Source organism: Tyto alba, unplaced genomic scaffold (genome assembly GCF_018691265.1).
Source record: "Tyto alba isolate M040663 unplaced genomic scaffold, T.alba_DEE_v4.0 Super-Scaffold_1000006, whole genome shotgun sequence".
Lineage (NCBI taxonomy): Eukaryota > Metazoa > Chordata > Aves > Strigiformes > Tytonidae > Tyto > Tyto alba.
The window spans coordinates 6,520,617-6,545,423 of NW_024881272.1; the positions used below are offsets into that span (position 1 = coordinate 6,520,617).

Consider the following 24,807-nt stretch of genomic DNA (forward strand, 5'->3'; position numbering starts at 1 on the left):
CCCCCCCCCTTAGCTAGCAGCCACGCCGCCTCCTCCGCCTTCCCTCTCCGTGCGGGGCTGGATTTATCTGATGAGTCAAGGGCCTTCCTCCCCGCCTGGTTCACATCCCCGGCGCTGCGGCTCCCTGCCAGGTGCCTGCCGCAGCTGCACATGCTCCGGCCCAGCCTGCCGGCGGGGCGGCACGCCGCGACACGACACGACACGGCGCGACACGGCGCGACACGGCGGCCGCGTGGGCCCGCACCTCGCCACCGCCCTCCCCCGCCCGGGGACAAAGGCGATGCGGCCGCCTGGCATTGTCCCCTCCCGTCCCACAGCAACCAAGGGCCGTCCCCACCACCACCTCCATTGTGCGTCCCCCACCTCGACTTCTCCCACCCCAGCCGGGCCCTGGGCCCGCGAGCACTGAGGAACGCTTATTGGCGATCCAAAACCAGGAATAAAAAGTATGCTTATGTCTTTGGCAAATGGGACCCGTCTGGGAGGAGCCGCGAGCGCTCTGGAGGCCAGGATTCAAAGTCAAAATGCTCTTGACAAAATGGAAAAAAGGCGCGGCAAAATGTAGGGTGCGCGTCCACGCGGGCCAGTGCCAAGTGCTGTACTTAGGTTGGGGTAATTATCCGTGGAAATGCAAGATGGGAACCTGTTGGGCAGCCAGCCCTTTCCCAGATAAAGATCCTTGAGTACAGTGCATCAGAGTCAACGCCATGCCGCTGTGAAAAAGGCAATCATCCCACTGGGACATATAAAAGTGGGCAGGACATGGTAGATAACCCTCTGCCCGGTACCAACACCACTGGGCACGGTGTTCCAAGAAAGGTGAGGCCTGATGGAGAGATTCAGCGGGGTCTCAGGAGCAGCCTGGGGTCTGGCTTTGCAGAAGGATGGCAGGAACCAGGCGAGTTTAGTCTGGGGAAGAGATGGCTGTGGGGACACATGATGATAATAGTTTACAAATACATAAAAAGCTGCCACAAACAGGAAGGGAATACATTTCGCATACCCCTGGGGATCAGAACAAAATGTTGCCAGCTCAAATTGAAACAAGGGCAATTCAGGATAGACATTCAGGGACACTTTCGAAGCATGAGAATGGTCAAATCCTGGAATAAGTGGTTTGGGGAGAGTAAGGACTCTCCACCGTTGTGGATTAAAAAAAAAAAAAATGCACTAGGTAAGCTCCCGTATAGAATGTTTTTAGCAGAGTTGATCCTGCATTGGGGCAGGGGATGGCCCAAGCAGTGCCCAAAGATTCCTCCCAGCCCTGTTCACAGGATCGTAACTTTCATCAAGGTTTTTATCTTCCCGCTTCCATACAGTGAAAGAGGTGTGGAAACGGGAACCACGTCCCAGCCCTCACCACGCAGGATGTGAGAGAGGATCTCCTGGGAAGGCACAGCCCCTCTCTGCTCACCGCTCCCAATTCCCCTCCAACCATGCCTATGCTCTCCGCTGCCAGCCCCTCTGCTGCCCTGCTTGGGGACAGATAAAAACCTGTGCTGTGCTGAAGCTGTTTCAGACTGTGTCGTCTGTCCAGCTCAGAGTTCAGCATCTCTGCAGGACGCCCATCGTGGCATCCCATCTCCACTTCCCCTTCTCAACCAGATGCTTGACACGTGGCAGGAACAGATGCGCTTGTAGAGGGAAGGAGAAGTAAATGCCTCTTGATGGGCCCTCGAGGGGTACCAGCTAAGTATATTCAAGGTGTATTTCTACAGAACACAAGGACAACTTGCACAGATCACATTAACGGCTCTTTCAAAACCAGGCCAGGGCTGTAAACTGGAAATGAACCAAATCCAAGTCCGAGTTAGTTTTAGGTGGTATCTTCCTTCAAAACTTATCTGAGAATTTTACACACCCTTCTTCCTAGCTGTCGGTCACTAACATACTGCGCAAAGCAACTTAATCTTCAGTTTAAGTCTGGAGACTTCAGTATATGAAACCTGTTTGGACATGTCTCTCTATAAACTGGTTTTGAGGTTACCTCCATAAATATTACCTCTGCTGTATCTAGAATGTTTGTACACTACACTGGCCCCTAACTCATGCGTCCAGAGTCATGTATTAAGCAAATGCTTTCCTTTTTCTCATATCCCAGGCTTGTTAGATAGAATCAAACTGCACTCAATTCTTCATCTGTTCTTTACTCGTTGATCAAAGCACAGAATGCTGTTTCTAAAAGGAAATGCCATTGAGAGTAACATGCCTTCTGTTGTCTGAAAAAAAACCTGCTGATAAGGATCCTGGCGCAATTCAAAATGACAGGATGAAATTAAAGAGCCTGTGTCACCTCTACCTCCAGTTCAAAGCACAGACACTAGAGAGGAAAGAGGTTCATGTCATTGTTTCCTCCTGGCCTGGCTTCTGCTGCACAAGTGTTCTGTGAAAGACCACGTTCACTATTGATAACCAATGCCATGTGAATCATTTCCCACAGTGGTATAAGAGAAACTATTTCCAAATATTGCCTTGATTGATAGTGATACATCGCACAGTCAGGAAAGCCAGGGAGGTCTAAAAAGAGCGAGAGAGGGCGGAGGACGGCATACAGCACAGCCAAGTGCACAAGGTGGCACACAGCAGGGCACAAAATACATGAGTCCTGCCGCACCATCAGCCATTAATATCTTCCTGCTGCTCACCCTAAACTGAAGTATCCCATCCTTAATTTCATGGCTCCCACTCCTATTGGACTCCTGTTGCTCACGGCCAGGAGTTGTTGCTCGCAGTTCTCCCCTCCATCTTGCAGAAAGCTCCACGTGCCCGGAGGCAGCGCTGGGACTTTCCTCGGGGTACAGAGGGTGCTTAGCTGCAACTTTCAGTGACGCTTAGTCATTGCTTAGCCACCTGCACGCGTGTTGCTTTCGCGTTTCCTCGTATGCAAATGTCACCAGGCTCTGGAAGATTTGTTTGCTGTCTAACCTCACACTCACTTACTACCTGTGCTGCCTTCTCTGAACTATGGTTTTGTCACCGTCTTTCTGCATGGCGTGTTTAAGGGCGATGGTGGGGCTTTTTACCTTATTTTCACTCAGTGCTGTGCATGTAATCCCACAGGGCATCACTCTTCACTGACGGCAAACTCCTCTGTCACACAAGGACGGGCACAAACCTGCCTTTCCCTGCCTGCCCTGTTTCCTTTTCTGTATGCCTGCTTTCTAGGTCTCCTTACCCCATTACAACTTGTGGATTTGGTCTAGTTCTGTTGCTCCAGGTGTAACCGCCGGAGCCTCAATAAAAGTCAATTAGTCTCTCTGCTAAATCCTTGCCATTATTTCACTGTCCTCGTTAACATTCTTCTTAGCCTCATCCCACCCGTGAATATTTATCACAACGCACATTAATGTGAGATTTCCTTCCCTGCTCCCAGCCCATTGAATCACTGATGGCAGTACTCTGCAGCTGGCTGTACGAGGGGCGCACGGGCCAGCAACAAACCCTGGTCCAAGGTGGGCAGCAATATTTGTGACTACTGGATCCCTGAAAATGGCTCCTGCTGCTACGCGGAAAGAGGGTGTTTGTGTCATTGGCAAATCAACCCGGGCCACCATTTTGGAAACCAGAAAGGCCGCTCCAAGCCGACCCCTTCGTGGTTGTGAGGAGTATGTTCAAGAAAAGCCGACGCCTCCTGCGTCTTCCCCAGGAAGCGGCTCAGAGCCGTGTGGGCATCGCCGCCCGGCAAGACGAGGGGAGGGCCGCGCTGGCAGCAGGCACCTCACGTCTGGCCCTGCCCAGGTGTCCCAGGCTTGCGGGGGTGCTGGGGCAGGAGTACGGGCCCCACCCCGGCCGTGGGGGAAAGCGTCTGGCCCCGGCCCCGCTCCCCAGAGAGCGCCGCGCCCGGGCCCCGCCACCGCCATGTCAGGGCAGGCTCCCGCCGGCCTGCGCGAGGGGCGAGGCCCCGCCGCCAGCACTGACAGCCGCTTCGCCCAATCAGAGCAGCGTCTCCCCGCGCTTTCCCCGCCCCTCGCTCTTCCCGCGGCATTGGCCGGCGTCGTTTCCAGGAAGTGCGGCCGCTTGCTTCCGGCCGTTGCTAGGCGACGTGCCCCCCCCCCGGTAGCTTCCGGGTGGCGGGGTCTGTTTCCGGGAGCGTGGCGGCGTTACCGAGGTAGCGGGGGGGGGGGGCGGTGGTACCACCATGAGCACCATGTTCGCCGACACCCTCCTCATCGTCTTCATCTCCGTGTGTACGGCGCTGCTGGCCGAGGGTGAGCGCCGGGCCGCGTCCCCGCTTCGGCGGGGCCGGGCTGGGGCAGGGGAGGCCCCGGCGCCGGTCCGGGCCCAGCGGTGCCGCCCGGGGAAGGCGCGGGGTTGCCTGTGTCGCGTCGCCCCTGAGCGCCGGCGGGGAGCGGGGTTGCTGGGGGAGGGTGGGACGGGACGGGAGAGCGAGCGGGGGTCGGGAGGAAGAGCAGGACGGTGAGGGTGTGAAACGAGGTTCAGCCACTCAGGGCCACCGCAGGCCTGGTGTTTGGGCACTCCGGAGGTCAGCGGTGAATAACTCTTGGACAAAACTGGCCTATAAGGCAAAGCGGTGGGAATTGGGGTTGTTTTGTCTAAAAGGAGGAAGGCTGTGGGAGGATGAGCTAACAGTGTGCCTGAAGGAGGACGCTGGTGCTTTTCTGTAGTTGTTGTCAGAAGGATGTGGAGAAATTTCCCGAACTTGCAATGGCGGTGACTTGGTCTGCTTGAAAAGGCTTTTTAAATGGTACGGTGTTGAAATAGGTGCAGCTTTTCAAGGAAGGGTTTGACAGCTACTTTTTGGGGTAGTCAGTCAGAGACTGCTCCATCTTCCTGGCACTGAGCTCTATCCCCAAATCGCCTTAATCCCTGAGCTGTAAAAAACACCAGTTTTGGCCATTCTAGGGCAGGGAGAGTCCCAGGTGGAATATGCTACTTACTTTTTAGGAGCCCTACTGTACTGCATTTGGGGTTAGATGGTGTACATATCCTTTACCTTTCACAGAACAAAACTGTTGACCTCAGAAGCGTCTACAGCAATCCCTTCTTGGCAGCTGGTGATCCCTGGGACTCAGCAACACAGCCCTGTTGTCAAACCAAAGCCCCCAAAAACGACCAAAAGCTTTGTGTAACAGATCAGATTAAACTGTTCACAAACCACTGGCTTTGCACTTGTGGCCTAACTTGTTTTGATTGTGTTTGAGGGCAAGGATTTAGACTGGAGAATCTCACAAGGTCTCTTCTATTTGCCTTTTCAAAATGTGATACTACTAACGGGCAGGTCCTGGTAGGAGCAGGAATTATTCCTTAGGCCTTAATTAGGTGCTATGAAGATGCAGAACACAAAGATGTTATCATGATTTATTCTCTTAACCTACTCCTGGCTTTAAAGTGAGCAACAGCTGATAAATCTGAGCATGAAGGAACTGAATGGGTCCCACAAAACAGCAGTGCTCAGTAAGGTAGCTGGTAACTTCTAAAGGTGTTTATTTTGTAGGCACCATTGCTACATGGAACTTGAGAAAGGGATTTGAAAGAATGTGATGACATAGTTTTCTGGTGATTTGCGGTGCCTTTGCCATATTATATTGTGGTTTTGTAGACATGACGTATATTTTTTGCATGTGTTTGCTAACTTGCATTCCTGTTATTGCAAGAGGTCTTTACTTACCTAGTTTCTGCTGAGTATTTGTTTCAGGTATAACTTGGGTGCTGGTATACCGAACAGACAAATACAAGAGATTAAAGGCTGAAGTGGAAAAACAGAGCAAGAAACGTGAGTACTTTTCAGACATTAGTGAATGTATCTCATTGCTCCTGTTACATCCTGCTTTAACAGATGTCAAATTGAATAGTCTGTGCTCCGAGAAATTCCTGCTGCCTGTTCTGCTAAGGGAGAGAACTTTCCTCAGTTTGGACTTCATAGGAGCCTAATTTTACAAGTTACACAAATCTGTACTAAGAAGACTTATTTCTGTTCTTAATTCTTGTCTTTTGCTGGAAGAAACAAAGACCTGTTGCACTGTCTGAATTGCTTCTCTTCTTAACAGAGGACAGGAGGGAGTAAGAGATCAGTACTGGCTTTCTGGCTTTTTTTTTTTTTTTTAATGAACATGAGTAGCCAGTGTCTGTATACGTAGATTCCTTTAGATGCCCAAAATAAGTTCAAAGATGCAGTTTCTGCTTTTCTAGGTCGGTGCAGAATTTGAGATCTGTAGTAAGAAAGAACTAGGGTTGAGTAGTGAATACCATGAGAGGAAGCATAGTACGTAAAGAGTAAAAATGATGATTAAGGGTGGGGGTGACTAAAGACTAAGTCATGATAGAAAGGTCTGAGTTGTCAGCTGGTAAAAAATAAATTATACTAGTATAAACTGCAAACAAATAGAGTTGATTAGAAAAAAAGAGTTCCGGGTTACTTCCATAGAGAAGAGATCTGAGAGGCCTGGGAAAGGTTGAACAACTGATGAGGGAGGAAGGGAAAAGGGAGCAGAGGGTGAGCAGACAGAAGATATGCATTGAATATTAAGAGGAGTGGTAAATGGGAGGGTCTGAGCATGGGGTGCTTCAACGGACCTGTCTGTGTCAGAAGCCAAGAAGCAGAGGAGAAATACAGCTAACCTTTCAGACTCAACTGTATGCACCCTACGTAAGTTGCAGCAATAAGAGACAGCACAGTGTACAACAGCTGGGGCCAAACCTGAGCTGGTTCTACCTTAAAAATATTTCACCATTATGTCAGTGCTCTTAATGTGTGAGAGAAGAGTATTATCAAAGTGTGCTCTTTCTAGTCTAGCTTATTCCAGCCTTCCCCTGGGCAAAATAAACTGAAGAGTTGAAGTATAGTCATGCTCCTGTGTCAGCTCCTAAATTAGGGGCTTTTGTCATCACAGCAGTATCAGATGGGGATTGCATCTCTGCCTGCCTCACTTTAATCCCACTTGACTGACAAAAATGTGTAGGGTAGAATTAACCTCAGAAGAGCAAGTTAGAGAAGTAGTTGAAACCTAGCTGAAAACTTAGAGTTAATGTCTTAGTGTATTTTCACTGTGGAGCTCCAAAAGCAGTTAGCAGGGTTTAATCTCTGGGGTTTAATGATTGCTGTAAGAGTTTAATGCTGTTTGTTTTTATAGCTCTCCTGAAATCTGGGCTATAATCTGTGAAAGGAAAGATGTGAGGTTCATGCATCTCATTTTCTAACCTCCTTGTTTGATTCCTCATCCTCAAAAAAAAGAAGAAAAAAAGCCACCCCAAAACAACAAAAAAGGAATCACTAAAAATTCAGCCTTGACTTTTGTGGGGTGGGTTTTTTTTGTTGTTTCTGTTTGGTTTTGTTTTTTTTTTTTCTTTTGGCTGACCTGATGGCTTACAGACAACTTGCAAAGTAGACCACTTGAGCCACACCTTTCAACTGTTATCTAACACGTCTGAAACAGGAAAAAACACATTTGAGATCCTGAAGCTCTCCCATGAGAGTCCTAGCAATCCTTAGGATTTGCAAAAACAAGTGGGCCACATAGTGTGCTTGAGTAGACATTGTTACTCACAGTCCTTAGTTTCATCTCTTCCTGTCCTCTCTTCTCTATTGAGAAGCGCAGCATTATCTGAGACTGCTGCAGAGATTTTAGTAAGTATTCTGAGGTACATGTAGTGGAAAATTTGCAAGGCTGAAGGCTGCCTTACAGAATTACTGCTGTGTTGTCATGTATGTTTGGGAGACTGCTTGACGGTTATTTGTTCTGCTTGAACCATAAGGGAATTAGGGCTGTAGAGTTCCTCGATGTGGGCACAAGGCTCAATAACGATGTCTGGAGTGAAGCTGGGGTCTGGAGGAGCCCTCTTGCTAGGGCTGGGAGCAATAGGTGGGCCTGAAAACAGTCAGTGTTCTCCAGTTGGGTTTAGAGTTGGGGGCCACGGGGTTATGTGGAGTAGGGTTGGGATGGCCTGATCAGGATCTCCCAGCTGGATTTGGCATAAGGAAGGTTATGGAGAGAGCATTCTGTGAGCACTGGGTGTGTTGTGTCATCTGGCACCTCTCTTCAGCATTCCCTCTGAACAGACTTCTCTGTTTTTACCCCTTCTGCTAGCCTGCCCATCAGAGATATGCTTGCTCTTTGGGCAAAACAGTTGTCTTACTACATTACCACGGAAGAGATAATGTTTAGGTATCTTGCCTGGGTTAGTGTGGTTTTCTTCACAGTTGTGACCGACACACATATCGCCGGTATTTCAGAAGGCAGCACTACAAATCCTTGTGTGACTTGGCAGTCTGGCTGTCTTTATTTCGCCTGTGCTTTGAAATAAAGGCTAGAAGGTCTGTGCTGAGGTAGTACTTCATGTAGGAGAAAAGTCCTAATGCTCAGGTCTCTAAGCTGATCCTGTGAGCTAGCAGGGAGCCAAGTCTGTTCCTTGGTGGAGTAGATATGGTACAGATACATTGAGTTTAGTGTGAAAAAGGGCTGCTCTCTGTTACACCATAGCCATGCTTTATCATCATCACTTCTTGTAGTAGTCTTGTTATAGGTCTTAAATTAAAATGTTTCCTACGTCGTGGAAAAACTCTTCTTGCTGTCAGAAGAGCATTTGCAGGTGAGCAGCCCACTTACTGTGTTGCAAGTTCACTACACTGGCTTTATGTTAACCTTTTTTTGCTGCAGGAATAGTTGTTTGCAGATGCTTGGTAAGTGTCTGATTTGGGGTTTTAGTAACTTTGAGCTTAGGATCCTGCTTGAAAATACTGAAAATGCTTCAGTACTAATTAATTGAAGAATGGACAGGCTGTGGCTGACTGCTTGGACAGCATTTCCCTTGAGAATGCCTGCCTGTGAAGAAGGGATGTACGAGAACACAGGCTTTCCTGTATTCTGCTTCCCACTGCAGATAATCAGGAGCAGAGCTTGTCACAAAGCTCTTTTCATTACACTTGCTGAATCAAAAGTACTGTCTAGTACTAATGACAAATCAGCAAGGGTCATTTGCGCCAAAATTGTCCCCAGACTGCTCAGTTAACAATGCAATGAGCTCTTGTCAGAGTTTAAAATTAACCCTTTAAATATTCTGATATCTCATCTAGGGTTTTGATTTTTTTTTAATTATTTTTAAGTGTTTGGCAGAGTCAGTCTTGGTGGTTGTTAACTTGTTGATTCTGAATATGTTCTTAGTCATACCTTGCTTCCTTTTGTGCCTCTGTTCTCTGGAGAAATAAAATGTTTCGTTTGGTGTGTGGAAAAAGAGTGATAGTATCGCTATGCAGAAATGATGGAATTTATTTCTTTTCACTTGGCAGTGGAAAAGAAGAAGGAAACAATAACTGAATCAGCAGGCCGACAGCAGAAAAAGAAAATAGGTAAGACCTGGAAAGGAGTGCGGTGCCCCAAGAATGAGGGAAAAATTGAGAAACTATGGAAGTGATTATCCTTTATTTTCCTTCAAAACTATCTATTTAAATTGGTACTAGAGCTGATCCTTGGCCTGATGACTGGAACATGAACACTTTTGCCTTACTTTTCCAAGACAGGAGACATTTAACCTCCTGATGGTTTTAGTCAAATTAAGAGAAAAGCAGTGTCACTGAGAGGAGCAGCGCTTCTTGATGGACTGGTTGCCTTTCTTTCTAGTTTGAGCCTTGATATCCATGACTCTTACTAACTTTTGTTGTCAGAGGCCTTTGCTGCAGTGTACTGTCAGCTTGCAACACCTATATAACTGCATGATGGTGATTCTTTTGGATCTTTCTTTTTTTTTCCTAGTTTGAACACTTCAGAGCTGAAGGTGTTTGCATGTTAACTGTAACTGCGCTTAGATTTATTTCAAGTTTGATAAATTAGTTTTGCTCAGTTTTAGGTAGTGATTTATTTTTCCATTCTTCTTTGCTGTCAGTAAACTCAAGTCTTTCTAGGTAAAGGTAACTCTTTAAGTACTGAACTATGCAAGAACAGCGTGGTAGATGTTTAATGGACGCGGACTTTAAAAAGTTCTGTTATATGCAGGACTTTAAAGTAAACGTGCAGCAAAGCTCAGTTAAATTATTACAGAGATCATGGAAAGAACACTTCTGAGAGCTCCTGGGAGTTGGTTTCCTCATTCCTCTGTAACACCAGGTAGCTGGATTAGTCATTTGATCTGTACAAAGCTTGGGAATAATTATAAACATATCTTCAAACAGTTCTTCCTACGTATAAAACCTGTTATCGTTAGACTCCTGAAGGGACAAGAGCCAAAATTCGTCCACTTGTGCATTTTCAGTTCTTAATCTTGAATAATCCCTCTGTGGGATGAACACTACTTGGTGGATAAGGCAATTTATTAATGTTACATGCAATTGTTACATATGGTCACTTCTGAGTGTGTGACAATGACTTTCTTTGCAGGGCACCACCAACCTATGCTCCTAGCTGAGAATATTTTACTCCTGCTTGGACTAAACTAATAAACAGTAGAATCTGAGGAGTCCAGATGCTCCACCAATTTTTTGAGATACTGAAATAATCTTGTTTTGCAAATGAAAAACAAAGCACAAAGGGACTGAGAACAGAACTTAGGAAATGACCACTGATTTTGTTTGCTATGATGCTTGCTGGCCAAGCCTAAGATACCAAGACTGATTTTTTTCTTTTTTTTTTTTTTTTTTTCCCTGCAAGTGCTGCATAACTTCAGTGTCTCATTTGTTTTCAAGCAAAGCTGAATTCTTAGTGTTTCTGAAAAATCAGGCCCTAAATGTCAAGCTGGACATCCACAAAATGACTCACAGCTGTTAATTGCTTTTGAAATCTCTGATCCCATTAACTTACTGGATGTCAGATCATTCCGCAAGATGTAGCACTGTTGTAACAGCAAATTTACTTGTACTGGAGGTCCTTTAAATTCTATCATTCTAGTTAAAAAAAAAATTGCCGAGGCTTTACAGATAAGTCACAGCCATGGTACAGACCTGCCTCAGTTACCATCTGTTTTGTGCACAGAATAAGACAGGAGGTCTGTGTATGATATTACTTGGTTACACAAGGGATGAGTCATATATATGCACAAGGAGGTAGGGTGAAAGTTTGGAAAGCTTAATTTGGTGTTTCCTACTTAACAAACTTTGTATTTTTAAGTGTAAAATGAACCAACTTTAGTCACGTTATGTCTAAATCACCTTTCACACTGCTGGAACAGGACACTTAACATCATGGTGCAGTCTTCTATCATTTCAGCTTAAGGGAGTGTGTTTGTTAGCTTAAACTTTGCTACTGCTTTCTGTGTCCATGTGCCCCTAGAATAAAAGACAGTGATGTTCCCAGGAGTCCATATGAGTGCTGGTTAGACAGCAAAACAAACAAACAAAACCCCAGCAATTCTTGCAAATAATATTACTGCTGTATCCCTGTATCCTTGCGGTTCGTGTTCCGATGAGCAGAATAAGATTTTGGACTCCAGGGTGCTGCTTGTTGATCCAGTCCTCTTTCTCTGTGCCTCCCCCCAGTTGTATAGCAAAGTATTTCTATGCTGCTTGTGTATGACTTGGGCAGGAATAGACCATTTATGTAAGGCGGTAAGACACCCAGAATCTGTTCTGAATTTGTAGAAGTGGGTGAGAAACAGGTCAGGTGGACTGGGGGATCAGGGCTGTGTTCTTTATCCCTATATAACCTTTAGCCCATCTAAATAGATGGTTAGTTATGTAGCAGAGGGAAAAAACAAGTATTTGTGCCAAATGTGATACCTAAAGAGCTGGCCTGTGGTTGCTAAAATGTCCCAGAACAAAACTCTCCACCTGGGTCAGGAAGCAGGTGTCTGGAAAGTTCCTGCCAGAGGGGATGGTTTGTAGTTAGGAGCAATTGAAAATAGCAATGAGGATTCAAAGAAATTGGATACGGGTATTGCAATTGCTTTTCATAACACTTACTGTGAGTCCCTGTATTTAGCAGGGGCTTGAAAGATAACTATTAAGCCTCTGTGCCATGGGCTTCTTGTACTGAAACTTCAGCAGGGATCCACTGGACAACTCACACGCTGGGTAGCCCCTCTGCATCCCCTGTTTTCTTCGCTCACACTGTTCTTTGGATATTTCTTCATTGTCCACATCCTTACTTCAGATAGGAGTTGCTTCCAAGCCCTGGCTGTCCCTCTGGATCCTCAGTCTTAGAGGAGGATAGTGGACAAGGGATGATGGGGATGTGCGACAAGCAAGGTGACGGGTGGTGGGTAATGCTTGAGGCCAGAGTGGTCCTCCAATGAGGGGCATGGAAAATGCCCTCCCAGGAGACCGGGCACCTTTGAAGTTTGTGATGACTTAAGGACAGACTCCATTTCCAAAGTAGTGTTTTAAAGTATTCTCTGCAAAGCATAGTAATACACTCATTACTGAAATTGATGTAGAAAACATCTTTCATCTTTGGAGAATCTTTTAGGTGTGGCAAGGGTCCAAAATTCATTACTAAGACCAGCAGGATGTTAGCCTTGCTGAGGTGCAGCTCCCAGCTCTGTATACAGCTTTGGAGTCCCTTCAGACACCTCCAAAATGAAATCCTTATATAATGTATTTATAATGGTGAGCCTGGTGTGCAGCAAATTGAGACTGCTGTCTTTCGGAAGTGTGATATAGAGGCACTGTCTTTGTTTTCTGGCAACATTGCTCATGCTACTGTGTTGGTTGAGTTAGCAAATTTGATATTCTGTGCATTTCTTTCAGAAGTGCTGAATGTGTGATTCTAGCCTCTTCCTCTTTTGTGCCTGCTCTGCTGCGTGTTGCTGTGATGGAAAAGCAGTTGGCTATGTACAGTTTTTTGCTTTATACTGTTTGGCATAGAGAGCTGGAGTTGGTTTTGGAAGTGTTAAATGTTTGGATAGCCAAGAAGGTTAAGTCTTCCTGGAAATGAAAACGCTCTGGTTTCTAGGTTGGTATAACTGATTTAACTGTTGTTTTTCTCTTTCCAGAGAGACAAGAAGAGAAACTGAAGAATAACAACAGGGACTTGTCAATGGTAAGAAAATTAAAGCCAGTTCCTTACTGCTAAGGATTTCAGTCAGCTTTCCAACAGAAAGAGTTTGATCAGTTGGCAGACATAACGGCTTTTCCTCTTGACAGGTCCTTCTAGATTATCTCTAACAGCTACAGATTTTAGTACAAGCCACAGAGCTATCCAGCAGTTACTGCTTCATCTCATGCCCAACCTTAGCTATTTTCATCTTTATAAGCCTTATGATGTTTTTAACAGAGAACTAATTTTTCTGACTTCTTTTTGTAAGTTCTGTCTTCATAATGGTCCCCTGCCGATTGGTTGTTCCTGCTTAAGGAGAAAAAAAAAAATTGGTTGGTTTCTGCTTAAGGCAAAAGAAAACCCCAACCTGTGGAAGGTAACAGAACAATTCTTGAGCACTTTTTTTTTTTTTTTTTTTTTTCTCCCTGAAGCAACTCTTCACCTCAGTGGTCCACTCTGTCTGCCTTTATACCCAGCTATTGACCAGACTTCTCTCTGGGAGTTCTCTGGTCACTTTTACAACCCTTCTGGTCTTCTGAGTCATCTTTTTCCTTCTAGGTTACAGTGATGTTGTACAAAGCTTGTTCTTAATGGTGTGAGCCCATAATTCCTCAGTGCAGGCCTGTTGTTTTATCTCTGTCCTTTCTGCTTGCAGGTTCGGATGAAATCCATGTTTGCCATTGGCTTCTGTTTCACTGCCTTGATGGGAATGTTTAACTCCATGTAAGGATCAACTTTCTGGATTTTTCTTAAATTTTCATGGTGAATATATTCTCTACTGTCTGTCTGTCACCTGAAGTGTTACACTGTGTGCTGGGTGTGTGTAGTGGAGGAGAAGGCTACCAAAACCCCCTGCCACACACATAGACTCAACACACGGTGACAGAGTCCCTCCAAGAACCATAATTAGTCTGTATAAAATTGATCAGTCTTTCATATGAAGATGCGGTTGTTCAGTCACCACACACATGTTCTGCTCAAGAGGGAACACTGCATGCTGAATGCAATCAAATTGAACAAATTGCATTTAATCTAGACGTAACTCTTAACATCCTTCCTGCTTGGAGACATCTTGATTAGGGCAACTTTGGTAGATGTCAGGCAAGTAGCTACAGTCTTCAGCTTATTTGGCTTTGCTATAATAGTGTGACCAAAGAATGCTCTCACAAGCAAAACTGGGTCAGCTCCCTTGCCCTTACAAATGAGCTATAATTGCAGTCTGTTGTTGCCCTACTTAATGTGATCAGAGTCAAGATATTAACAGGTCCAGGCATGGGCTCTAATCTTCCTTTGCTTTAAAAATGACATGGGATAGGTCTAGTTTTAAACAAAGACAGAAAAAGCCCAAACTGGTTTGTGGTTATAGACAGCTTTGTTTCAGATATGCAAGACTGAAAGACTGTGCTTGACTTCTTAAAAACTTGATTCGGTCTTGAAATGTGAACTTCCCATTGGCTGTTAAATCTGAAGATGACAGGAATATGGTTAGTATAACCTTCATTAATATCTGGGCAATATACTTGTCCTGCAAAGGGGAATTTATGTTCTTGGGTACTGAAACCTTTGGCCTCTGTGCTGGCAGTCCCCAGGATACAGTCAATGGTTATTTTACTGCAGATCTGTGGGTGGATAAATTGCAAACAGGGGGTAATATAATAACAGAAGTGCCACTGTGTGGACTCTTTATTTATTCAGCTTCATCAGACTTCAGCTCTAGGATTCTCTGGAATGCTGTGAAACTGAGCAGAGGGACGCAGCATTAGAGGACTTTAAAATGTGGGTACAGTCTTGAGTCACTGATGTCTCATTTCACTGCAGCCCTGAACAGGGATGAAGGCGCGTTGTGAGTCATGTGCCAAGCAACATAGTGTCTGTAGGGGGATTTACAGTGCTGCACCTGAGGCCTTTAAGTGCTTGCATAGCAATTTGGGTGCAATACAGACACCACCACCACCTCTGCCCCTGAAACAAGCTGAAAAACAAACTAAAAAACCCCCACCACCCCACTCTGCCTACTTTCCTAGAGTGGGAAGAGGCAGTTCAGAGTATGCTGTGACTGACGAGTGCTACTGGACTGTAAGTTCAGGAGCTTCAGGAAGGATTTCATTTTGGTTAAGCCCTTTGTGGCTCCTCCTTCCATAGATATTAACCTAAAAAAGTTAGTTCGTTGGTTTCTTCTCCTTTAAGACCACCAATTGTACTTGTCTTGTTCCTCTTTTGAGGATTCCTGCTCACAGAGACCATGCTACTAGACACGGGAGTTGACGTGAAACTTTTGGACATATCTTTCCTTTAACTGCCTCTCTTTCTTTAGGGGGAACCTGAACATGAACAGCAGGACTGTCCAGAGAGCTCACTGACTGTTCAAGTTGAAATAGCTTTCTTGCTAATAGCTAAGGCTATTGAAGCAAAATCTAAAGATTGGGCTGTCTGGCCTTTGGGGCTAGATAGTTAAATTTTTGCTCCTGGTCTCAGTACAAGGTAGCCAGTACATTTGTATCTGGTGGCTTTGGTGGGTTGTACCTGCGCTGTTTGGTGCTGATACAATGGTTTGACGGAGCTGGTTCTCACGTGCTGTTGTTCTCTTGACATAGCATAAAGAGCAGCTGCTTGTCTCAGGAGGAGAGTAATTCAGTTATGAATTCTGGAAGCTTTTAGGCTTCCTCTGGAAGCTGCTACTGCCAGGTCATCTATGGAGGCGCTATGGGCGTGGTGTGAAAAGGAGGAAAAGGGTGGCTGACACCTGCAGTGGCTGTAGCCTCATTTGCTTGCCTTTCCTGTTCTTGAATGAGTTCATTGCTCTGGGGGGACAAAAGGAGCAGGAATTGCATGAAAGTAGCACGATGTGCTGCCCTTTGGACAAGTACTATGCAGATGCTGCTGCTCTGTGGCTGGGTACCTCACCTTTGCCAAGTACCAGCTTAGCCAAAATGGAAATTACTGTGATGACTGGCTGTCGTGGTTTAATCCCAGCTGGCAGCTAAGCCCCACAGAGCCGCGCGCGCACTCTGGGTGGGATAGGAGGGAGGATCAGAGGAGTAAAACTGAGAAAACTCATGAGTTGAGATAAAGACAGTTTAATAAGTAAAGCAAAAGCCACATACGCCAGCAAAGCAAAACAAGGAATTTATTCACCCCTTCCCACAGGCAGGCAGGGGCTCAGCCATCCCCAGGACAGCCAGGCTCCATCACACGTAATGGTGACTTGGGAAGAAAACCACCATCACTCCCAACGTCCCTCCCTACCTTCTTCTCCCCCCAGCTCTGTATGCTGAGCGTGATGCCATATGGTGGGGGGATATCCCTTTGGTCGGTTGGGGTCAGCTGTCCTGGCTGTGTCCCCTTCCAAATTCTTGTGCCCTCCCCCCCAGCCTGCTTGCTGGTGGAGTGAAGAGCAGAAAAGGCTTTGGCTCTGTGTAATCCCTGCTCAACAGTATTGAAAATGTCCCTGTGTTATCAGCACTGTTTTCAGCACAAATCCAAAACACAGCCCCATAGTAGCTACTATGAAGAAAAGTAACTCTATTCCAGCCAAAACCAGTACGCTGGCTCTCTTTCTTAGGGTGTGAGTAGTAATGAGGCAGCAGGGTGGACCGTGCTGAAAGCTTATGTAAGTGTCAAGAAATCTGGTTTAAACCCAAAGAGTGGAATGCTGTGTTGAAGATGAGCTGCTGAATGACTGTCGTGGCTTAACAGGTATGCTAGGGCAGTGAGATCTGTCGTGGCGGTGGCCTCTAAGCAGGTGGGATTTCTCCTGGGAGAGAAACAGCTTCTGCGTGCCTCAATTTTCTCTTGTCAAAAACTTTTTAATGCAATCAGTTCTCAGTCTTACTCGGAGTTGTGCGTTTCAGTACCCCTTCATGATAGCTGTGAAAAGCTGTTGGAATTAAATCAGGTACCTCAGGGCGCTACTGCTGAAGTACTTGTCATTCTCACAGCAGGAATAACGCAGAATTTTAAGCCGCTGGGGGGATGTTACAGGGAGATAAACATCCGTTCCTAGCTCTTTTGCCAAACTGCCTGTGAGATGTAAACAAAGTTGGCGTGTGTTTGAGCTGTAGCTGTGTGAACGCATCTCCACAGGAAAGAATGCTCATTTAAGATCTCTTGAAACAAGAAACACCTGTTAGAAAATCAGTGCATGCAGAGAAAATAACATCCAAATATACACATGCTGATGAGGCATCATACACACTTACTTCAAAAGATTGGGTTGACTGTCTGGGTTGGGAGAAATTTTTGCAAACTGGCCAGAATTCACACTCTGCCTGATGCCCTGGAATGTGGACCTGGAGGAGTTCCAGGAGCAGAACAGCCTGCTTGGAATACGTCCTGTCATCCTGCCTCTGCACTGCGTTCGTCTTCAGAGCTAATGCAGAGAAGACTGTTGGTATTTAAAATTATTCTGTTGATTGCTCTCTTATGCATCCTTTTTGTGCTGAGAAGTATAGCTGTTCTAGGGAAGGAAAAGGTGTCTTTGGTTTATGTTCAGATTAAAAAATGCCCTTTTGCTTAAAGCAAAGAGTCCAACTTCTTGCAGTAACTGCAGTACAGCAGGGTGATAGTCATCCACCTTTTATTCAGGTGCTGACTGTGTTCTGGGAGGTGATCTGCTAAATTTGACTTCTAATTGAAAGGCACCAGTAAACTGCAAAACACTGACCAAGACTTTTATGAAATAACAGCTTGTCCAGCTGGTTACTTAAATCGGTATGAAACTTTGTTTCTGGCTATGGCAAAACCCTTATTGAGGGAAGCCTAGTTACTCTGTGGATGATGGGTGTGGAGGGCTTTGGGAGAAAGGTGTATTTAGTCTCCCTGGTGTAGTGTGTATATAGAAGTGGGCTGGAGAAAGCAGCATGGCTTTTTTAGCCTTCCACATGGTCTTGTCTGCTCTGGTGGCCTGTTGAAAGGGCTCATTTGTTCTTTCTATAGCCAAAGACTCTTTTACTGCCCTCAGTTGTGATCCAGTGCTTTCTTTTTCCAGATTTGATGGCCGAGTGGTAGCAAAGCTTCCGTTTATCCCCCTCTCCTACATCCAAGGTCTCTCGCACCGCAACCTTCTGGGTGAAGATTACACTGACTGCTCCTTCATCTTCCTCTACATTCTCTGCACTATGTCTATCAGGCAGGTGAGTACACTGCTGTGTCTCTTGCATGTCTGGAGCAGGGAAAGCACATTTCGATCCATAAAGAGGAGTCTGTTACTGCTGTCCAGTTTTGCATGTATAATCTTTGATCCGTTTGTGGTTTCTGTGTCTGCCTCCATTCCTGTTTCATATTCAAAGCAATTCTAGGATGGGATCAGAAAAACAGCCACTATCTTCAACCAGTGGGGAAGATTTGACTGGAGACTTGCATCAGGACGCCAGGGTAGAGTTGGCAGAAACGGGTTACTTCCTTTTGTGTGTGTCTGATAACTTTGTGGATTGCCATACCAAGAGATGGTCTCCATAAGAAGGCGATCTAAGTACTGCGTCTTAGTAATCATGACTTATACAGTAATACAAGAAAAGAGAATAATACCATCTTCAGGGCGAACTTCTTTGGTGGCTTGAGGTTCTATAAAGGTTCAATTATTCCATAATTTTGCTAAAATAAGTGAGGAAATAATTAAACCTGTTCTTTTGGGTTTGTCCTTCCTGTTCTTGCTGACTGCCTGATTTTTTTTCAGAGTCTTAAGAACTTTACCTTTGGTGTGGAGTCTCTCCCAGTGGTAGAGATGTGACACAGAAAGGGGATCTGGTATGATAAGCTAAGAGTAGGCTACACATAGCTCCTCAGAAAAGCTGGTTAGTCCCAATCTTCTGGGAGGAGAAGCATTAGTGAAGAGAAGGGAAGTGCCTGTTCAGGAAAGTTCACTAGCAACTTAAGTGGCAGAATTGCTGGTGAAGACAAGTGGGCCTTCTCAGTGCAACCAGGAGCCTACTTTGCCAAATTTCCCCAGAGTATGCTGGAAATAAATTAACAGATTCTGGGGGCTCAATGAATGCTGGTGCAACTAGCTGCAAGTTATCTGTTTGTCTGTATTTATATTTCCTTTTTCTTTGATTCACTTCCTGAATTCTTGCTGCTTTTCTCCTTGACCAACTTGTTGCTTTTCCTCGGGGGGGGGGGTACCAAGGGACTTAGAAAGACTTAAAGCAGATCAGCAAAGGGAAGTGACATGTTATGCCAGCTGCTGTCAGAAGTCTGGATGAGCTTGACGGAGCAGCTTAGTAATAGAGAGTTCCTTTAGTCACAAAGTGCATGTTAATGAATCAAATTCTCCATAGCTCTCTGTATTGGGTGCTTGTGCTGAAATGGATCTGTGTCTGGTCCTGTGCAAAAGGAGATAATGAATTGTAGAATAATTTATGTTGAAAGCATCACCTGGAGGTCATCTGGCCCACCCCTCACTCCAGGCAGGGCCAGCTTTGGAGTACCAAAGGTCAGGGGCTTCCTCATTCTGTTTGCTGCAAGACAAATCTTGTTTCACTTCCCAGTAGCTGGAGCAGTGTTTGCTGCTTTGAAAGAAATGAGACCTTTTTAGCTCTTAAGATCACCTCACTGAATTTCTGGAATGCTGTGGTCTGATGCTGTTCTTTCGGGCAACCATGTCTGGTGCTGCTCTATGTTACTCACCTGTTACATGGGAAGTCACTTCTTTCCAATGTTGCAGATTATCATATGAAACTAAATAGCACTGTCATCGATTTTTCTGCACCCATTGGGTTGACTGGGGAGCTCCCTTGCTGGGAAATCCCCCACGGATTTTTTTTTATCCAAAAATAAAATTCCTGTGGTTAGTTCTAGTCCTGGGTATTTCCTGATATTTCCTATTGCGAAATCAGTAGACGGCATGAACTGAGTGGTGGTCCAGTCTGGTTCTGAACAGAAATGCTGAGCTGTGTTCAGTAGGTTGGGCTTTCAAAAGAAATTCTGGAAAAAAATTGCCCTTGTGCTTGAGAGTTTATGCTGGTGGCCCTATGGAGGACCGATGTTACTTTACTGCTTTGGAGAAGGGTGTTGCTCTGAAGTATTAGATTGTAGTCTTCATAGTGCTGCCTTATCAATGTGATTGTGGTTAACTATACCCGTTGTTTGCCAGCTGTCAGCTCAGTTTTTTCCTCCTTGCTGCATGAAGGGAAGGGCAGAGACCAGCCAGGTTTGCGCAAAAGCTAGGAACTGAAGCTGTGATGGCTGGCATCCTCCTCTTGGCTTTATTACTCTTTGTAAGAACTTAGGTGATAACAGCATTGGGAAGAGGACTTTGAAGGGCTGTGAGAAGCTAGGGGAAAGGGGAAGAAAGTAATTAAGGGCTTAAAATGGTGCCAAAGACTTGCTTTCAGTGCTTTCAATGACCTTGGAGATGAAAGCTTTGCGACCCTTTGCATTTTACTGTGTGCAAAAGGGGAAATCTTGCCAGGTCAGCTTCAAAACAGCTGTTAGCCCAAGGGAGGAGAACTGATGTGGGAGCTAGTGTCTGGCTTGATGCTGCTGGCACAAGAGGAGGAGTGGAGATGTACCAGAAGTCAGGGAACGGGTTGCAAACAAACTAAGGAGGCCGTACATCCCTCAGCCTTCCCTTAAATCCTGGAGCTGCCTGTGAAGGGATCGAAGGCAGGGAAGAGAGATGTCCCTATGGAGCTCAGAAGTAGAGGAGCTCTTGTGTGTTTGAAAAAAGTGACCTGGAGGGAAATGCAGGTGAGTATGTGAGGGTGGGGAGACTAACTGGATGGTCATTAAACTGACATTAGTGGGGTGGGCAATAGCAGCATCAGGCAGTCTCTTCATATGGTTCTAAGGCATGTGGAGGAGATAAACTCTTCAAACACTCACTAGGAAACTTGTTGCCTGTGACCTGGCCAGCATCTCCCAAAATAGTCAACTCGTAGTGAGTAACTTCCTTTGCGCTATTCCCAGCTCTCCCTGGCACGTAAATCCTGTCCCCTAGTTCCTCCTGCCTTCCTGTTTGGAGAGAGGAGGGTTGCCGGGAGAGGCCTTCCAAGGGTCCTTGAGCTTGTTGGGTTTCGGCTGGGAAAGTCTGCTGCTGGGCTGGGTGGGAGGCGGAATGTCAGGGTTACATCCTCTGTCCCTGCTTCTGTTTCTGAGCTCCCAGCCTTCACCTGTGCTGTTTTCGAAGAGGAATATGCTGTTGTTCCTCAGGCATTTGCTGGTCTTCACTTCCTTTTCACACATGCCTGAACTGTGGGTTAGGCTGCTTCTCTCCGAAAAATGTATCCAGTGGGAACAGGAGCCAGCAGTTACCTCTACTGCCAGGAGCGCACTTTCCCACACGGCCTGATCTTGGGGCAGAGAGCCACTTGCTGCCTTGTCTTTGAGGCCCCTTCTGGGTTTGAAGACAAAAGCAGAAGCAGCTCCTGTCCTTCCTGCAGTCATTTGAGGAAAGTTCAGAAGAGCTCAGATTTGGATCCTTAAGTCTTACAGTCTTCCCTCCCTGCTCCTGAAGGTGGTGGTCTTGTTTGCGTTGAATATAAACTGCAGACTTCCTTGTGAGACATGACCCACAGCAGACAGGACAAGTTTCTGCTGGACTTTGCCTCAGCCCTGGTGTTTCCAGCTGTTTTAGACTTCAGGATTGCTGTCCAGCAAAACTTGCTTTGCAGCTAGTGCAGGAGGCTAGCTGCCTTCCACAGCAAGTTGGGGACTACTGTGGAAGGATAATGCTAGAGAGTGATTCTAGTCTTGAATCCACATACAGACAAGCTGCAATCTCTCTTCCTCTTGGAACTGTTCAAGCAGACGGAGTAAACTTTAGCACCACAGTTTTCTCTCTTGGTATTTAAAGGCACTGGGAGGAGGCAGTGCGTGTGTCCTTGCTTCCAGGGCTGCTCTGCTAGGTTCTCTGCTCTGCTCTGCGGGTGAGCAAGTACAAAGCTGGTAGAATCCTGGTCGTGCCTGCTGCTGACTCTGCAGCACCCTCTGGTGTTGCTGAATCTTTCTTTTGTTTTCTCCTTTCTGTCTATCTCTTGACTAAGGAAGCTCTGAGAACAGACACCACATGAAGGAGTCTCCCACAGTGAAATGGTCTTATATATTCAGTTGCTGAATATGCATCAATGACTGATTTATGTGGGCTATGGACTAAACCAAATGTAATTTCTTCTCAAGTGTTCCCCTTGTTTACTTTCTTGCTTGTGTGTGGGCTGAAACTTTCCTTTCCATAGTCTTTACCTGGAATGATTCCTGATTCTTTTTTTTTTTTTTTTTTTTTTTTTGTTATTACTTTAGCTACTATGGAATTATGAAGCTCTATCTGCCTTTTTTTTTAGTTCATTCTACTTCCATTATCAAAAAGTTCAAGAACTCTGTGACCTTGCTAGCTGACCTATCCTGACATTTTGGAGAGGGCACTCAGGTTTGAAGAGAATCCTCCTTCCTCCTTTTGTTTTCTCCATAGCCAGGACTCAGCTGGTGACACAGTTGACTGTTTTTCTTTCCCTTGCATCAGATGTCCCTGTTTCGCCAGCAGTGCATGAGCAGCATCTTGAGCTGTAGTTATTTACAGTGAAGGATGAAACTGAAAGAACTGATAGCTCTTTGTAGTTGCACTGTTGCAAAATTTAAAAGGAATTTTGCAGAAATCAAGAAAAACATAAAATTTAAATATTCTGCTGTGAGTTTTTAGCTAATGCCTGGCTCTTCTACTTAATTCTTTCCTTGTTTGTTGTTTTCCACTGAACCACCCTTGCTCAGATGCAGATGAGGTCATCCCAATAGTCAGTTTTTGGGTTTTGCTACATATGTCCTGTTATACTGCATGTCTCCACCGAACCATTGTTCTGTCTGTATTACTAGCATTCATGTTAATTCTGTGCCTAAGCTCCTGACTTGAATTTGGCACACACTCTGGTTGCCATGCTGCTGACCCAAATTCCGTCTGCATTAGGAGAGAGCCTTCCTCGCCAGCTTGCAGACCCTCAGGCTCTGATGGCCGCCATCAACAGTGGTTTCTGGAACTTGTGAAAACCAAGGGCTGCTTTGGTTCTGCCTGTGAGCAGATGTTAGGAGCCTGTTCCTGCGTGTGCACTGCAGTTAAATTGTAGGTTGATTTTAAAGCAACACGTGTGCAGAGGCATTAACGAGGTACTTTCTAACTGATGTGTGGTGTGTAGCTCAAGAACCCTCAACCAAAATGTGGATTTAATGATCAGAAGGCTTTTGTTGAGGTGGGGGAGAGTGGCCCAGCTCTAAATGTAACTATTGTGGATGGTTGTCTGGCTCTGCTAAGGTTTTTTTAATATATAGTGTTAGAGATCCAATACATAGTAGACAGATTGGTAAGGCCACGGGGGTGAGAACCTGAGTCTGTTAAAACTAGTAGGAAGGTTGTACTTGTAAGCAGCATTGGGATTTCGTCCTCTTTGTCTCCATCACCATGGTCTGACACTATCCTGCTCTTCTGTTTGTTTGTTTTTTGTTTTTGCAGAACATCCAGAAGATGCTCGGTCTTGCTCCTTCCCGGGCTGCCACCAAGCAAGCGGGGGGGTTCCTTGGCCCTCCACCTCAGGCGGGGAAGTTCTCCTAAAGCGCAGTTACAGCCTTCACGGAAGGTCTGACCAGTGCACAAGACTGCCTTTGGGAGGTAACAAGCTGGGATTCTGCATCAGGCTTCACGTGTCCAAGAACAGCCTGTGCAGTATTGGCCACAGTCTTGGAAAAATTTTACATTTGGAGTATTCTACCAGCAGTTGTTTGCTCATCAAACCAGAAAAGTTCTCAGAAGATAACTTGACCTTTTGTTTCTGGTGTTTCTGAGAAATAAATGGCATGGGCATGTGTTTATCTAGGTGTCTCTTAATTGTGCTGTAAGACAAGTAGAAATACATTGTTGTAGTGCAGTTGATTTAGTTTACAGCATGGAAGTCAACTCAGGTGGCAAGAGTGAGATCTGCAAAGTAGACAATTTAGAAAATTCAGAATGATCAAGCTGTGAAGTGACTCTCTTGTCTTAGCCATACCAGCCATAGTCCTGTGTAGCAGGGAACTGGGCAAGTAGGTGTGCTTACTTCTCTCTTTGCAAAATTTGCAGCGGGGAGGGGGGGTGTGAGGTTTTTCATTGGTTCAGGTGACTGCAGGCACCAGAACCCGCCCCGTGCCAGGCTGCCCTTGGAGGTGACACGTGTTTCTGGATGTACTGTCAGCCTGTGTCTTCCTGGCAGAGCACAGCCCCACAGAGATTTTTGTGGCAGTATACGTCTTCTGTAAAAGTTGCTTGCTTAAGCTGAATCTGCTCAGTTTCAGAAACAGACCTGGCCTTCAAACTTGAGTAAGCTGTTAAATTTTGTCAGTACCATCTACTGTTACTTTATCACCTGAGTGGTTATGACGGCAGCACTTTTGTTCATGCATCTTAAAAGGCTTCCTTCTCAGTCCGGGGAGCTCTCTACACTGTCTTCTGCTTCACCAAGTAACTATCTGGATCAGCTGTGTTGACTGCAGCCTGCTCACCTTGTTTAAAAGGGGTGAATAAATCTTGCTGCCACACTCAAGTAAGGCCGGTGGATTTCCTGAAGCAGGCACTACCCCTAGGGGTATTGATTTCCTGTTTCTGTGACCAGTGGTTTATCATGCGGTACCTCTTCCTGGGAGTTTTTGACTAGATACAGGGCAAGGGGATAAATCTGAAACACCTTATGGCAGTGAGGAACATGTGTGATACTGTGTTAAATACTAAATATTGGATTTATTATCACTAATAAGTATCAGGCACTTCTATAGGATTATTTAAAGATAAATCAGGAGTGTGGAACCTCTATTCAGTGCTCTACCTCTCAAAAATGAGTATTTTTCAGGTAAAGGAAAGCATCTACTGTATACTGGTGCTTCCTGGCTCTAAAACTGCATATTTTTTTTTTTTTTACTTACTGTTGTGTTGTGTCTG

General features: G+C 45.7%; 1 protein-coding gene across 1 annotated transcript; it reads left to right on the plus strand.

Moving 5' to 3' along the window:
• Positions 1-4,020: 4,020 nt before the first annotated feature.
• Positions 4,021-23,708, plus strand: TMCO1 (transmembrane and coiled-coil domains 1). The gene is made up of 7 exons (XM_042803796.1): positions 4,021-4,208; positions 5,657-5,734; positions 9,245-9,304; positions 12,877-12,923; positions 13,576-13,643; positions 17,908-18,052; positions 23,353-23,708. The coding sequence occupies exons 1-7, from the start codon at positions 4,139-4,141 to the stop codon at positions 23,449-23,451; spliced, it is 567 nt and encodes a 188-aa protein (XP_042659730.1). The 5' UTR covers positions 4,021-4,138; the 3' UTR covers positions 23,452-23,708.
• The last annotated feature ends 1,099 nt before the right edge of the window (positions 23,709-24,807 follow it).